This window comes from Gobio gobio (genome assembly GCF_949357685.1).
Source record: "Gobio gobio genome assembly, chromosome: 24".
NCBI classification, from domain to species: Eukaryota; Metazoa; Chordata; class Actinopteri; order Cypriniformes; family Gobionidae; genus Gobio; species Gobio gobio.
The window spans coordinates 2,023,834-2,041,894 of NC_137120.1; the positions used below are offsets into that span (position 1 = coordinate 2,023,834).

Below are 18,061 nucleotides of genomic sequence, written 5' to 3' on the forward strand. Positions count from 1 at the left end.
CCTCAGATCACTCACTGAAAAAAGCACACACACACACACAAACACACACACACACACACACACACACACACACACACACACACACACACACACACACACACACACACACACACACACACACACACACACACACACACACACACACACACACACGTTGGGTTTTAATGTTTTATGTACTTTCCATAGATATCATTTTATACTGTTCATACTGCTCACCCCCACACCTCACACTTTTATCATGGACTTTGTTTAGTTCAGTTTATTCATCCCATGGGAAATTCGGTTTGCACAGATGCCGCACATCACATTAATGTAGTCACTAGGGATGCCACAATTCTCAATATAATATTGAAGCGTTCGCTACGGCCTTCACGGTTCAATACGCGCTTGTGAATTGCGTTTTTTTCGGTTTCGCATTTAATTAATTATTTTTCTACAAATTCTATAATTTGCCTCCATCCCAATACTGAACAACGTGACATACATTCACATCGCACGTTAGTGGTAGAGTTATACTCACGGAACACTAGAGTTATTCACAATCACCAAAGTTCATTATTTGCATGCGTTTTACAGCCTTGCCGGTTTCATTCGCGTACGCGGTTTTAACATGCGCTTTTCAGAGCGCGCGCACTAAACGCCTGTCAAACACTTTGTTTTGTCAAACACAGATTACTGAGTCATCTTACTGCGCTAATACTGTCAAATACACACAAGGTTAACATAAACACAGTCGGTTATGTCTAAAGTGAAAGTAAAATCGCAATCGTGTCTGTATATTAGATGCATGGAGGTCTTAAATTGACAACAGGGCAGCCTATAGTGAACACGCGGTCCTTAAAGGGACAGTTCACCTATAAAACGATGTCATTATTTACTCACTCTAATATTGTTCCAAACCTGTATTCATTTCTCGATGACAGAATTTTAATTTTTGAGTGAAATATCCCTTTAATGTTAATACAACAACAAAAGACAAAGAGAAAATCACTCTCTGCTCTTGACTGAAAAACTAATACAGTACACTGTTAAAAATTTGTTGTAATTTTACAGGAAATTCCTGGCAACTAGTTGCCGTAAATTTACAGCAAGTAAGATACAGTATTTTTCCTGTTTTTAACACAATAAAGTACTGTATTTATACAGCAATACTACTGTGATTATTACAGTAAAATGCTGTAATTTATTATAATTTCCTGTAAATTTACTGCAACTCAGTTGCCAGGAATTTCCTGTAATTTTACAGGACAGAATTACAATGAAATATTCCTGTTATTTGTAAATATTACAATAAAATACTGTAATTTTCTGTCTTCCGCAATTAACAACAATACAATGGCCTCTTTTCTTTGTTTTATTAACACACTATGCAACAACACATTACACACTTATAAAAGTATCCACTTTTTTTTCATACAAAAATTACAGTCTCACGGGAGAATCCAGCTCATTTCCAGATGTCCAGAGAGCCCATCATCAGGGGGAGGTGGGGGTTTACTATAAAGGCTCACACCACTACTAGCCCATCAACTCAAAAGTCCAGGAGTTCTTAAGAGGGTGCAGACAGTTGTGTTGAGCCTGTGTCTCTTCTCTGCTTTGCTGCCCGCCTGGGAGAGAGAGAAAAAAAAGTTTCATAAGTTTTCATATCTGTTGATGAATACAGTCTAAAAAAATAAAAAGTTACCTAATTCCTACTTGCTCATAGAAGAAAACTACCTTGATGTATTTAACATTAACAATTTATATATTACAACAACTTCACATTAGAATATTTTATGTGAATTTGAACAGTTTCCAGTCAGGATTTATTTTTCAAATGGTTAAAATGTACATTAAAAAGTTGGATGGAGACCCAGCTATTGCCGTTAAGTGTCTGTTCTATCTAGAGTTGGTATTCATTCCCCTGCAGGACATTTATTTAACAGAAGAGTCTGACAGAGAGCTGTTTAACATCACAAAATTTGACATTAATTAATTAATTTAAGTTTAAACATACCTTTGGACAAATTCAAGAGTTCTTGAGGCCTCTTTAGGATACTGCAAGTTGATGTCGTTCCATGGTCCGCATAGTGTCTCTCCTGAAATGCATTACAATATGATAACTATAAGAGCACTAGAAAACTGCACGACATAAACACACACAAGTGGTGATGTTGGCATGCAGAATTCCAGCACAGTGCTATTAAACAAAAAAGGGAAGAATATACCTTGCACAATTAAGCAAGGTATACTGGGCAGGGTCTCTCTCTGGATATCAGCAGCTGTGGCATTGGGCTAGGGAATAAAAATGTAAACATTACAAAAGGTAAATTACACAGCAAATTCCAATTACTATTATTTTAATATTCCACACAGTATGCCAGGCAGCCATATATAATTTGAGACAAAGAAAATGGTCCACTCAACACAGAAGAAAAAAAATGGCTAATATTTTTAATATACTGTATGTATGCTACACCATCTAAAACAGTTAAAGGATGTTAGCCAGTCAACTCCCTATAGCGGTTCAGACTGTCTATGGAATATTAGAATAATTTTGAATAGATAGTCTGTGTGAAGACTATATTATCAACACAATGGTATTGCACAAACAATTTACAAAATAACTGTTGGAAGAGAGAACGAGCCAAAGTAAGTGTGTGTGTGTATTTGCAAGTTATACTCACATGAGCCTTAATAATGTAGATGGTCTTGCTGCCATTCTTTACTTAATAGACATCCAAGACTTCACCCACACCTGTTGTCAATTACAAGACAGCAAAACAGAAGTCATAATAATGTTACAATAGCCTGACCGGTGATCAATGCAATAATAACCTGTGCTAAGGAAGCTGACCGGGCTACTAATGCTTATTTTTACAGTCTAACGTTAGTCTAGTAGGCCAATGTTAATGATGCTAACGTTTTTTGAGCTATCGTCATTGCGGTGGTTTTCCATTAGTTACTAGTTCAGCTCGCCTCAACTGTATTCCCCATGTTTGCTTTTCCATTGTGAAAATCTCGTGCCTTGTGGCTGTAAGGTAACTGTGACTGTAACGTTACCCGTCGAGGTAACAAGGCGAGCCGATGAGATGACGTTCAGATCAACAGCTCTGGTTCTGATATAATTGACAACAAATTCGTGTCTGAAATAATCCAGCTAGGAGCCGATGTGCAGCTAATTTACTCCCGCGGCGGTGTTACAGCTGCTGCTCAGTTTGTCTACGTTAGTATATGATTCCTTCGGTGTTGGCCGTTCAGGGCCGCGGTGAAGTTCGCGTCTTACTCTATCCAACTTCACCGCGGTCAGTTCAGGTTTCTACCGGGAGCGAGCGAGTCGAGGCGAGCTAATTTTAGTAACGGGACCTAACGCTAATGTCACGGAAATAGACCAAACTAAACAAACAGCACTCACTCAGATCACCGGTATTAATATATCCATAGACTTATAAAATAAATGTCATGTTACATACCTGAGATGTTCCTTCTTCCAAAAATGGTTGAATACTGCTGGTACCGTTGGCCGGCTGGCCGCGTAAATTTCGAAATTCAAACAGCAGCGATCCCACAATGCTATGCGGTTGCTGTAAAAGAACGCTTCTACAGTGTAGTTACAATAATATTACAGGACTGACCAAAAATTTCCCGTCATGCATTTGCATTTACAGGAAAACCGTGAATACAATACGTTGTTGTGAAATTTATTGTAAAAATTACATCAATTGCTAACAGTGTAGCTTTAATAAGAATCAGTGTATATTTTATAGTGAATTCTATGTAGTGTTTTACATTTATTCATTCAATTGCATACTTAAATGCTGCTGTACTGCTCTGAGCTGCCAGTGTAAATCTTTATATATGTTTATTGTATATTATACAATACACTAGGAATGTGTACAATGTTTTTTTGAGTAAAGTTTTAAGTTTAAGTAAGGTTTTTAAATTATTTTACGTAAAATAAAGAAAGAGTATTGCAATAAAAAATAGTCTTTTTTCTCTTTAACCTCTTGCTGTTCCTGTCGCCTAAGAATAGAATAACAAAAAATTTATGTGACAAGCCATCAGAACCGAACCAAACCAAACCGAAAACCGTGGTTAAAAACCGAGGTATTTATTGAACCGTGGACTAACTGTATTGTTGCATCCCTAGTAGTCACACACATAAACATTCAAAACAAAGAAACGCACGAGCCCCGTCTAATTGGTCGTGGTGGCAGTGTTTCAACTATCTATAGAGATATTATTTTTGTTACTCAGAGAACAGGACACAGGTTTAATTCGTTTGAAGTGCTTGTGCTAAATGTTACACTCTCAGATATAAGGAAAAAATCCCTATTATCTCTTGCTTTGCTACCGTATATAGACCGCCAGGGCCCTATGTTGATTTCTTAAAAGAGTTTGCAGATTTTCTCCAGACCTGTTGAACACTGTCGATAAAGCACTGATTGTCTGTGATTTTAACTTTCACGTAGAGCAGTGGTCTTCACTATTTTATTCATGAGAGTCACACTGATAGGACAAAATTAATAGGAGAGCCACTTTTACCACAAAGCATCAAAATTTACATCCAGTCATAAATAGCATGTCTGCTTATCAATCTGCCACCGCTGACCATGCAATATGCAATGCAATAAATACAAAGGTAGATAGATAGAGGGTCTGCATGATATATACTTAATGTAAACTTTCTTTTTAACCTTGAATTATTTGTTTCTACATTAGATTTATACGCCAAAATGTTTTTTGCATGTGATACACACTTTATGGTGTGTTATACTTTCTTGCACGTATTTCGGGAGAAACTGATGACCCTGATTCTCTGGGAATAAAAGCGATGCATCTGTAATACAGTGTTATTGTGGGTGCGGTGTCACGTGACAAATATGACGCATCGCCATGGAAACATTAAGAGGGAACAATCTAAAATAGGAATCGCCTTGAAAAAACTCACTGGGGAGTCAGTTAGAATATTAAAATTAAGCGTGAAACAAGGGTTAATATATGCATAATAAATGACGCTGGCTTATCTTTTTATTAAGCTAGTTATCAGTGTGTATTGATCATTGATGGTATAACGTTAAGCCCCCTTAACAATTTCACGTGCCCCATTTCATACTGCATTTCATACTGCATGCATGTCCTGTAGATGGTGATGATGATACAGCTAAATCAAATTTAAATTCTGTGAGACGCATTGGACTATTCCATGTTGTTCTTTATCTTTCAAGCAAATATACGTGTGATGAAGTTGATCTGCACTTAACTTGTGTTCTATTTTATAAAAGATTTAAACAACATATGTTAAAAAAGAAATTACAAAAAAATCAACAATAACATGTGAAATAAGCTGAATATGTTTTTAATTTAGTGATGAAGGTATCCCCAATTCAATTTTATAATTCCAAGCCAGATTGCCTGAAGTCTGTATGTTAATGTTACCTGCACACATACATTTGCAGTTTTGTTAATAGTTTTCGATATTGAATAGCTACAGCTGGCATGAATGACAGTTGAACAATATGCAGGGTAGTGTAGTAAATTAATCCTTGAAAGTAAATCCAGTTATTGTAACTTTAGAGTTGCCTATGTCAGACAGGCCTCAGAAATATATATATTAGGCCTTGAAATAGGCTGGCAAAAGTCAAAGTAACTATAGCCTTATACATATCTGCATTTAATTAATTTGTACGATTTAATCATGTAACTATGTTTAATTGCAACTGTCCAAAGTGCAGCCCTCCGTTTACTTTGCCAAAGTAACTGTGGCCCTCAGACTAAAACTGTTGCCCACCCCTGATCTAGGACAAGCTCTGGCTCTGAACTAGCACCTGGTTCATTCTGTTGGAAAAGGGTTTATGTATCTCTGCAACATCTGTTTATGTTTTTATATGTTTTCTCACCCTAGAATATCATCATCCACACGATATTGTTTTTCTCAACATTATAATGTGCAACAATATAAACACGATAACCATATTCTGACTCAAGTGTATATGTACGTTCTGCACGATAACTGGCGCACTCTGCTTTATTAGTCGCGCTGCTTGAGTTCATAATACTTTTGTTCTTTAGGCCTATATTTTTTGTTTACGCATATTGTTTAATGTTCTGAACTGAATGAAAACCTTAATATATAATAAGCTTGTTGTGTATATTACCATACGTTTGTTCAGAAATGGTGACGACAACTTGATGAATAAGAAAAACAACAACATCTTTCTCATTTTCTCAAAATAACATAATTTAAATAAACGAATATTTGAATATTCGTTTTTTTATGAGCCCAAATATTTGAATACAATGTATTGGAAAAATGCCCATCCCTAATTTTAACGCTTTAAATATGGATATTTTTACACAAACGCATGGCTTCGCTTCAGAAGGCCTTTATTATCCCTTCAGAGCTGTGTGGAGATCGTTTATAATGGATGGATGTGCTTGTATGGATTTAAAAACAGAAACGGCCTTCCCATGCCATTATAAAGCTTGGAAGAGCCAGGACATTTTTCAGAAAAAATGTCATATACACCTAGGATGACTTGAGGGTGAGTAAATGGGATCATGGGATCAATTTCATTTTTGGGTGAACTAACCCTTTAATAGCATTTGTGATCGCTCTTGATGAGGAGCTTAGGCATAATTCGCTAATGCGCATAGCCCAATTGATAAATATTAAATATAACACAGATAATAAAGTACTGCAGTCGCACTCAGTGTTGGGGAGTAACTAGTTACATCTATTTAGATTACGTAATCTAATTACAAAATAAATGTAACTGTAATCAGGGAGTTACATCTGAATATTTTCAGTAAAAAGCTAGGATTTGTTGAATAATATTAATTTACTGCTTTGCCTGTTTTTGATGTGCACAATGCCTCCTGCCATTTAAAGGCCGTTTAGTAAAGCGATGCTATTCTGATGCTTTGATTGGCTCTCTTGTTTGAATTTGCAGCGCACCATGTCTGCCAATCACATCAATCCACATTGCCTCTGAAAGCTTTAGGATATAACCTGTCTGAGAGTTAGGGTTAGGGTGATAAAAATGAGTTCCACTGCTGGAAATGTAGAAAAGTAATCAAAACGTAATCAAATGTAATCAGTTACATTACTTTAATAGAGTAATTTAAATAGTTACACTACTTATTACATTTTAAAAGGGGTTAACTTGTAACCTGTTACCTATTACATTTCCAAAGTAATCTCCCCAACACTGGTCGCATTGCACAATGATTTTCTCTTTAAAACGAGCCTCTGAATTGCAATATCTGTATGTGTATTTATGTAATTCAATTGTGGTCTGTGTTCGGTGACGTTGCAGGGTTAATGTACGCATTTTGTCCAGTGAAGTGAACTTCAGCATATATCCCGTCACGTGCTCATGGAGAAGTGAACACTGCATAGGGATCCTCAATCGCAGATTGTGTAGATTTATGGAGTAAAAATACACGATTGGTTCATTTTGTCATATATTTGCATACTTTTACTATTACACATCTGATCAATCTCAACATGCTTTAAGTTTGTGTCGCTACGTTTGCGTTAAGCTTAAATTTAAATGTCTAGTTTTCCTCTAAACTCTTGAAATGTTCTGTTAATTCTGCTAAACTTTAATTCCTGAAACTAATACTGACACTAAAATATATAAAAACTAACAAGAAATCTCTTCACAAAATAAAAACAAAAAATAAAACAAACACAATTAATTACATTATAAGAAATGTATTGCAAATTTGAAACCGACGAAAACGATTCAAATAAAAACGAAATTAAAAACGCAGAACAAAAATAATCTTGGCCTAAATAACTGAATTGATGTGTAATTTAGTATGTGACGCAGCCTTTTATACGCCGGTTATTTAGTTTCTTCCTGGTGTTCAATGCCACTTTTAGCGTAAAATAACTAAACAAAGTAAACTATTATCTACTTTGGCTAATATTTCATAAACAATTAACAAATCATCGAGGAAACATGCCTTCATTGGCTATATTTGTGTCTTAATATGATTCTTACCTGAACTCGACGCCATTTCAACACCATCACCTTAAAATCAAAATCGAAAGATAAAAGGTGAAAGACGAGAGCTAATCTACACCACACCTGGCTTGGTTTATGATTAACCTAGTAAGTTATACATTCTAGTCTCTTGAACAGATGGACTTTTGGAAGAGGTTTAGTGTCCTTGTGTGATTCAGCCAGAGGGTGGCGCTCTAATGCTCAGTAATAGGCTCGAAGTCAGGGATGTCAAACTGTGATTCTGGAGGGTTACAGAGTTTAGCTCCAACCTCCACCAACACACCTACCTTTAGTATTCAAGTTATCCCGAAGACCTTGGGTGCTTCTTAATGCTTCCTCATTTCCTCGCTCCTCCGTCCTCCAGCCCATGACATGGACACTGATCAAAGAAAGCCATCTCGAAGAACATCTCAATTCTCTAACTGCACCGCAAGGAGGCAAGGAATAACTATTTATTCAGAACTATATAAATCCAATTAATGCAAGGGTTCAGCCTTTCTTTTCTTTCAGTCATTAAAGGAGGTTAAATCAATATCTAAAGATGAGCAGCTTGTTTTGCTGAAGAATTGGCTCCATTCCTTCTAGAGATGTTTTTGGAGAGTATTCAGTCAGAATCTTTGCCTTCTAGTTTAACACAAGGGCTCCTAATTCTTACCCAAACTTAAAAAAACTAAAAAATATATATATGTCTTCTCAATAATGATTATAAAATATTAGCTTGGGCTTTGGCCAAAAGATTTAAGTGTGTCTTGAGTTATTAATATAGCAAATCATATCCGACTTGATTTAGATTGATTAAACTACAGAGTTGGTTAATGATGATTTTTTGAATCTTTTTGTAGATTTCTATTTTATTTTTCTATTTCTCAAAAAGCTTGTGTTTGGTGGTCCACTCTATAAATTTATAAGCGCTCCAACTGTGCCATCAACCATAAATCAGGTGTTTAAGTTGTCAAGGGTTTGTCATGGGTTTGTTGGTCAAGTACTTACTATTCCCAACAAACATATACTTATTAGTCCGCTAGCCTACAACATTACCCTGTTTTTAATAGAGGAATCACAGATACAGATTGCAATCCAACACATTACATTTTTCTTTAAAGCTTCCGGTTTAAATTTAAATCTTGATACATGTGAGCTGTTAAAACCTGTCCTTCTCTCTCTCTTTATGGTATTCCAGTTCAGTCACATGTGACCTATCTTGGTGTAAAGATGATGACGTCAGATGTAGACTGAACTTTGACCCAGGAAAAATCGAATAGGAAATTCAAGCGATGTATCTCTGAGAGGACGAACCCACCTCAAGAATGACTGACCCCGCTCTCTCCTCATTGACAGAATGCTATTTGACTTACTGTGGAAGCATAAGAGGAATTATGTCAAAAAGTCTGTGGTTATTCATAAATATGAGTGTGGTGGTTAAAACTTTATTTTGTACTTCCTTAAATAATACTTTCAAGAAAAATTGGTTACTTAACAAATCCCATTTCATTTTGGAATATTCTTCCGAATCTTGTTTTCTCTAAGATGGGAAGTCTGCCTCTCTTATTGTTATGTAAATGTACCTACCATGTCAAGCCATTTTAACATTTAATCCTTAAAACAAACTAGTATGTATTTTCATGCTCCTCGTAGGTATTCAATAGATACTAGTACCTATTTATTAGACTATTACTTATTCATTAGATACTAGTACTTATTTATTAGACTATTACTTATTCATTAGATACTAGTACTTATTCGATAGATTCTAGTACTTATTTATTAGTCTAATGAATAAGTACTAGTATCTATTGAATAAGTACTAGTATCTAATGAATAAGTGCTAGTATCTATTTAATAAATATTAGTATCTAATAATAAGTAGTAGTAACTAATGAATGAGTACAAGTATCTTTTAAAAAGGTACTAGTATCTAAAAAATACAGAGCCCCTAAAGGGATGGTGGTGTAAAAAATGTAGGATGGGAGGAAATTTTATATATATACAGTATATATACAGTATATTGCTTTCCCACGAGTCCCTCGCAAAGATATTTAATACATGTCTCGCGGACAGTGTTTCAAACAACTCAGTACATTACAGTTTTTTGCGATCAATTTGGCACTAATTTCAGAACCGTGAAGTCATTTTTCTAAACTCTAGACACAAAACTCACAACGGTCATCACTTGTAACACAGGCTGTCCAATGCTCAAAACATTGCATTGTGCATTCATATCTTTAAAGAAATCTTGCACTTGCACAATCATTGGTTCAAAAAAACAATTTTACTGTGAAATACCATTGAAACGTTAATTTAGATCACCCACACACAAGCAACCGATTGTTTCACTGTGTCATTGTTCGTACAATCATTAAATATCGTAGTACAAAATAGGTGATACATGTTTCATTATGGTACTACATGTAAATACATCCCTGTAAAAGTACTGCAGCAGTAGTAGAGTGAATACTGATGCGTAAAGAATGATGATGAAATATTACATCCATAGATAATGTAGTCAAATTGGTTTTGCATTTCGATCATTGGTTGTAAGTTTTGTGTCTAGAGTTTTGAAAAATGACGTCAAGGTTCTGAAATTAGTGCCAAAGTGGTTGTAAAAAACTGTAAACTGTGGCCAGAGGAGAACTGGCACCCCGACTGAGCCTGGTTTCTCCCAAGGTTTATTTTCTCCATTAGGTCACCTGATGGGGTTTTGGTTTCCTTGCCACTGTTGCCTCTGGCTTGGCTTGCTCAGTTGGGGACACACAATTTTTCAACTAAATATCGAAATAAATCGAATTATTAAACTAAATTGACCATATAAACTAAATTACTGCTCTAATTACTGATCTAAAGCCCACACTGTCACTGTATGATAATTGAAATGAACTGATTACATTTTTTCTCCAGAATGGCTATACGGCTGAATAAAATTATGTTGCATTATTTTCCTGTTAGCGCTTTTAGGAAAAAAATATAAATAAAGTTGACTTGACTTGACTAAAGTTATTGATAAAGAAAAATGCATGAATGAGAGAATAAAGCATGGGATGTCCTTGAGCACAATAAGTATCAAACAACTTCTTAATGTGGACCTTGCACACAATGGTTATAATCATAATATGTTTTATTTATATAGCGCCTTTCCCAAGCTCAAGGTCGCTGTACAAGAAAATAACACATACACAGCATCAATATAGAACATAGATATACATATATACAGTAACTAAAAAGCAGAACACTAAACAGAGGAGGGTTGGAAATACTGTAAGTAAAGATATGTTTTTAGTTGAGATTTGAATGAGGATATAGTAGCAGTGTCACGAAGAGGAAGAGAGTTTCAGAGCCACAACACTGAATGATCTTCCGCCCATTGTTGAAAGATGAAAATGAGGTACAGTAAGCAGTTTTAAGTCAGATGACCGGAGAGAGCAAGGAGGGGAATAATATTGCAGAAGTTCAGATAAATAATGGGGAGCAAGTCCATGAAGATGTTTAAAAGTTAACAAGAGAATTTTATACTGGATGCGGACAGAAACAGGTAGCCAATGTAGATTATAGAGCAAAGGGGTAATGTGATCAGATTTCTTGAATAGATGGATGAATCTGGCAGCAGAATTTTGTACATTTTGTAGTCTAGTGATTGTTCTAGCGGGAAGCCCAATAAGAAGTGAATTACAGTAGTCGAGACGTGAGGTTATTAAAGCATTGATTAGAGTTTCAGTATCTTTAGTGATGAGAGCAGGTCGCAGTCGGGCAATGTTACGAAGGTGGTAGAATGCAGTCTTGGTAATAGAACTTATATGAGCTTGAAATGTAAGTGAATAGTCAAATGTTACACCCAGATTTTTAATAGTGTGAGATGGAATAAATGTAGCCCCATCAATAGACTCAATTCAGACTTTTTAAAATAGGGATGGTGGACCAAAAACAATAATCTCAGTTTTATCGTTATTAAATTTAAGGAAGTTTCTACGTAACAAGTTTTTAATGTCAGCAATACAGGTATTCAATGAGTCCAGGGGCAGAGCAGAGATGGAGCGGGCTGATATGTACATTTGCAAGTAATCAGCATAATAATGATAGTTGAGATCATGACTACGAATAATGTGAAAAAGAGGTAACAGATAAATATTGAACAAAAGTGGTCCAAGAACAGAGCCTTGAGGAACACCCTGAGAGAGAGAACACGGAGAAGATTTGAAGTTATGAATAGAAATAAAAATTGTCTATCAGTGTGATATGATATAAACCAAGTTAAAGCACTACCCGTGATGCCGATAGCTGCTAGCCAAGAGGTAAGTTGTTGTACAAGATTGAAATCGTCCAAAGTTAATATAAAGTCACTGGCATTAGAGCAGACAGAGTCAAAATGGATATTGAAATCACCAAGCAGCATAACATGGGACGATAGCATATAGGCCAGAGTGAGTAGTTCATTGAGTTCAGAAAAGAAATCTGACAGAGACTTAGGAGGACAATATATATTAATATGATCAGCAGAGTGGTGCAAGCAAGCACTTTAAAAGCTATGTATTCAAAAGATTTTACATTATGGAATTTAGTCATGACAATTTTCATTGTATTGTGATAGATAACTGCTAGGCCACCACCCCTACCACAGAGACGTGGCTTAGACAAATATTTATAACCAGATGGAGTTAGGCGGTTTAGATGAAAGTAGTCATTTGGTGACTGCCAGGTTTCTGTGAGGAGCAACATATCCAGTTGAGTATCAGTAATTATATCATTGAGGAAGGATGCTTTTTCAGTCAGTAAACGGCAATTTAGTAGTGAAAAGTTCTGTGACAGGCACACACCAGATTTAACATCATAGCAGTGACAATTCTGCCTGGCCAGGGACCTTAATGAAGCAGTAATTCTCAAACGACATGAAGACAGCATCCTTTGAACGACAGATCTACTGGTCCAGATAGATGGAAAACAGTGCGCGGTAGTGCGATATTCATCACACAAATGCCTGGTAGAGCATTGGACGTAGAGTGATCTGCTTAGAATCCCCAGTGTGTGACAATACTCATAAATCCCAGTCAAGACATGGATGGCAGTTTATGGTCTGGCAAACAGATGATGAGTATGTTAATGACATGCTGTAAATGCCACTAACGACGAGGAAAAGAAAAACTAACTTTTTGGCCAGCATTATCCGAGGTATTGTCACTTTTAAAACAGCTGAGCTGTGCAGCGAACACACCCACAACTTCAGCCGAAGGAGCAACGACGCCGTCTGCAAACAGCAACACGACCAGCAGAGAGAGTGGAGAGTGGAGTGTCGGGCGATCAGAGGGTCAGAAGGAAAAGGCCGTGCATTAACGAGACATTCAGAGAGAGAGTGGAGACTCCACTCGAGGCAGCCAAACCAGAACCGGACCCAGAACCGGAACCGGAGAAGTACTCATCTAGGTGAGTATTCAGGTAAACTCAGTCAGTTATGCCTTAAATAAACATAAACCATTGGGAGAAAATCAGATGTGTGTCAATATATTAATTGGATTATTGCATTAGGTCTTAAAGTGACAGTAGCTTAATAAACCTGCTGCTGTCTGTGTGCATAATGTTAAACAAACAGAAGACAAACAGAAGGATTAATCTATATTTAATTTATAATGTAAGGCGTTATATTGGTTTTGTTGTTGTTTCTGTTGTCTTCTTTTTCCTCTTTTAGGATTGGTCCTAGATGTAATGTGAGACTGTTGGTGGTTGGACCAGAGAAGAGACCTGGACTATAAATTCCCCTGAGTTCCTCTAGAGGGCGCCCTCTACCTCGTTGATTGCTTGACTGATTGTTGTTGTACTGTGTGATGGTGGAAATGAAGTGCAACAGATGATGAGTCTGTGCTCTTCTTTGTGTTAACAGAGTGCTGTTAGCCACTTTTGAAGCAATTCTGATCCCCATGTTAAAACTATGTCCTACTGATCCAAAATGTAAACTTCTTAATTGTTTGAGAAGCTGTTGGGGGTGAGTGTCTTGTTTCATCATTGTTTTAGTTGCATTTTCAAGGATCTTTAGTTTATCGCATTATTTCCTGTTTTCGTTTTGGTTGTCATTGTGATTCATTGTCTGATTGATTGGTGCGCACCTGTTTTGTATTGTAGCAGTATCTTGTGAATTTAAGTCCTTTAGTTCACTCTTGCAGTGGAGTTTATCTCTCCCTCGCCCGATTAGATTTACCAGATATTCAGATCATTAGATTTACCAGAAGTTAAAGGTGGAACGTGGAGAGAAGCCATTCTCTGATGTCTTGAGAGTCCTTACCACTTATTGGTGTTGTAGCTGACCACCACTGACTGGGAGACCCAGTGAATGCCCACCACAGATCCAGTGCCTAAACTAGTGCACACAATGGCCAAGTCTCCATTATCGCTGATGGTCTTGCCCAGCCTCCCATTCCCTTTTCATCCAAATACCGGCTTCGCCTCAGTCCTCACTCACACCGGCTCCACCTCGGTCCTCACTCACACCGCCTACACCTCTGTCCTCACTCACACCGGCTCCGCCTCTGTCCTCACTCACACCGGCTCCGCCTCTGTCCTCACTCACACCGGCTCCACCTCGGTCCTTACTCACACCGGCTCCACCTCGGTCCTCACTCACACCGGCTCCGCCTCGGTCCTCACTCACACCGGCTCCACCTCGGTCCTTACTCACACCGGCTCCACCTCGGTCCTCACTCACACCGGCTACACCTCTGTCCTCACTCACACCGGCTCCACCTCGGTCCTCACTCACACCGGCTCCACCTCGGTCCTCATTCACACCGGCTACACCTCTGTCCTCACTCACACCGGCTCCACCTCGGTCCTCACTCACACCGGCTCCACCTCGGTCCTCACTCACACCGGCTCCACCTCTGTCCTCACTCACACCGGCTTCGCCTCGGCCCTCACTCACACCGGCTCCACCTCTATCCTCACTCACACCGGCTCCACCTTGGTCCTCATTCACACCGGCTCCACCTCGGTCCTCACTCACACCGGCTCCACCTCTGTCCTCACTCACACCGGCTCCACCTCTGTCCTCACTCACACCGGCTCCACCTCTGTCCTCACTCACACCGGCTTCACCTCGGTCCTCACTCACACTGGCTCCACCTCGGTCCTCACTCACACCGGCTACACCTCTGTCCTCACTCACACCTGCTCCACCTCTGTCCTCACTCACACCGGCTCCACCTCTGTCCTCACTCACACCGGCTTCACCTAGGTCCTCACTCACATCAGCTACGCCTCTGTCCTCACTCACACCGGCTCCACCTCGGCCCTCACTCTCGGCCCTCACTCACACCGGCTACGCCTCGGCCCTCACTCACACCGGCTCCACCTCGGCCCTCACTCACACCGGCTCCACCTCTGTCCTCACTCACACCGGCTCCACCTCTGTCCTCACTCACACCGGCTACGCCTCGGCCCTCACTCACACCGGCTCCACCTCTGTCCTCACTCACACCGGCTCCACCTCTGTCCTCACTCACACCGGCTCCACCTCGGCCCTCACTCACACCGGCTCCACCTCTGTCCTCACTCACACCGGCTCCACCTCTGTCCTCACTCACACCGGCTCCACCTCTGTCCTCACTTACACCGGCTTCACCTAGGTCCTCACTCACATCAGCTACGCCTCTGTCCTCACTCACACCGGCTCCACCTCGGCCCTCACTCTCGGCCCTCACTCACACCGGCTACGCCTCGGCCCTCACTCACACCGGCTCCACCTCGGCCCTCACTCACACCGGCTCCACCTCTGTCCTCACTCACACCGGCTCCACCTCTGTCCTCACTCACACCGGCTACGCCTCGGCCCTCACTCACACCGGCTCCACCTCGGTCCTCACTCACACCGGCTCCACCTCTGTCCTCACTCACACCGGCTCCACCTCGGCCCTCACTCACACCGGCTCCACCTCGGCCCTCACTCACACCGGCTCCACCTCTGTCCTCACTCACACCGGCTCCACCTCTGTCCTCACTCACACCGGCTCCACCTCTGTCCTCACTCACACCGGCTCCACCTCGGCCCTCACTCACACCGGCTCCACCTCTGTCCTCACTCACACCGGCTCCACCTCTGTCCTCACTCACACCGGCTCCACCTCGGCCCTCACTCACACCGGCTCCACCTCTGTCCTCACTCACACCGGCTCCACCTCTGTCCTCACTCACACCGGCTCCACCTCTGTCCTCACTCACACCGGCTCCACCTCTGTCCTCACTCACACCGGCTCCACCTCGGTCCTCACTCACACCGGCTCCACCTCTGTCCTCACTCACACCGGCTCCACCTCGGCCCTCACTCACACCGGCTTCACCTTGGTCCTCACTCACACTCTGGCTCAATATCAGCAAAAGTGTTTTGCAATACAATATGAACACAATAAGTACATTTTAATTTTTTTGATTTAAGTACATAGTAGTTAAGGCCACCTAATATAAAGTGGAACCCTATATGTCTTTCAGGAGAAATGGATGAATTTAAGTGTTAATCTGACAGGTTCTGACTACATGCCAGCACACATGACCCTGATAACAAGCAATCAACTATAGCTTTTATTGCTTATTTAAAACACAAAATACATTTACTAATATATACACATTCAATCACAATCCTTAGGCAGAAAGATTAATTAAGAAAGATGAGAACCCTCACGGAAAATAGTCAATACCTCGTCTCACATGACATTGAACAGGGAAGACAAACACTTTTTAAAAGGCTAATATAAATTTAGTATAGTAATTAATACTGTGACACTAATTTGGGCAACAAGCACTAATGGCTTTGTGGATGGATTAAGATCGTGTTGATGACTTGCAACTTGATTTGGTATTGACTTGAATAAAAAGACTTTCTCCTCTTCTTCTCTTTGTCTTTTGCGTGGGTTAGGGTCTCTCTCGTTTCTCTCATTCTCTCTTCATCTCTTCTTGCATCTTTCTTTCCCATTCCTCTCTTTCTTTAATGTCTCTTTTATATTGTTCGTCTCTCTCTCTGAATTCCTCTTCTCTTCTCTTTCTCTCTCTGTCATGATTCTGTCTTTCTTTCTCCATCATCATCTCCATTCTCTCTTTTGCTTGATTATATTCTTCCCACATTGCCTGTTCTTTCTTTCTTCTTCTCTCATCCTCCTCTTCTCTTCTTTGTCTTTCCTGTTGTTTCTGTTTCTCCCATTCCTCTTGTACTCTCTTTATCTCCTCTTGCATCTTTCGCTCTTGTTCATCTCTTTCTTTAATGTCTCTTTTATATCGTTCTTCTCTCTCTCTAAATTCCTCTTCTCTTCTCTTTCTCTCTTTGTCTTGATTTAGTTTTTCTCCCTCCATCATCCTTTTCTCTTCTTCGTGTTTGTTCATCAGTTCTTCTCTTTCTCGGTTCAGTTGCTCCACTTTATCCATCAGGATCTTCGTCTGTTTTTCTTCTATTTCTCTTTCCATTTCTCTGAACATCTTACATGAGTAGTAACTCCCTCCATTTTCTTTCACCATGTCGTCTATCTTCTTCAGTAGATCAGACACTTGTGTTCGGTCTCCAGTCTGATTATTATTGAAAACGTGGAATCTGTTTCCACACGCTTCAATCAGGTTTCGGATCACAGATCCAGGTTCTCCCAGCCACTGTTCAATGCTTTTGTTCTTCAGATCATCTCCTCTGGTGAAGAGCACGATGGTGTACATTAAAGAGTTTTCACCAAACATCTCTTGGATGATTTTCACAGATTTTTCCTCCTCTTGAGTGAATCGTTGTCCCAAATTGAGCACAATGATGAACACATGTGGTCCTGGCAGGATCATAGAGATGCAATTGGTGATTTCTCTATGGATTTCTTCATTACTGACTTTAGTATCAAACAGTCCTGGAGTGTCGATCACAGTCACGTATCGGCCGTTGATTTCAGCTGATTCTCTCTTACACTCTTTAGTAAGAGATTTTTGAGATATGTCTGATATAAACACGTTTCTTCCTAGAATGGTGTTTCCAGTTGCGCTCTTCCCAACTCCAGTTTTTCCTAACAGTACAATCCTCAGATCATCTGCTCTTTCTCTTGAATCTAAAGATAAATCAAATGCACATATTA

General features: G+C 39.6%; 1 protein-coding gene and 1 long non-coding RNA gene across 3 annotated transcripts in view; both read right to left on the minus strand.

The window, feature by feature from the left end:
• Positions 1-1,337: 1,337 nt before the first annotated feature.
• Positions 1,338-18,061, minus strand: part of LOC307121078 — a 65,346-nt gene continuing 48,622 nt past the window's right edge. The window contains exons 3-6 of the long non-coding RNA XR_013815924.1: positions 2,667-3,716; positions 2,208-2,274; positions 1,997-2,078; positions 1,338-1,607 (exon numbers count right to left, since the gene is read on the minus strand). This is a non-coding gene — a long non-coding RNA (uncharacterized lncRNA). The remainder of the gene's footprint in view (positions 1,608-1,996; positions 2,079-2,207; positions 2,275-2,666; positions 3,717-18,061) is intronic.
• LOC307120570 (GTPase IMAP family member 8-like) overlaps positions 16,533-18,061 on the minus strand; it is a 32,923-nt gene continuing 31,394 nt past the window's right edge. For both annotated transcript variants that reach the window (XM_079807671.1, XM_079807672.1), the window contains one exon: positions 16,533-18,034. In XM_079807671.1, the coding sequence (XP_079663797.1) occupies positions 16,896-18,034 (1,139 nt within the window). In that variant the 3' untranslated portion in view covers positions 16,533-16,895. The remainder of the gene's footprint in view (positions 18,035-18,061) is intronic.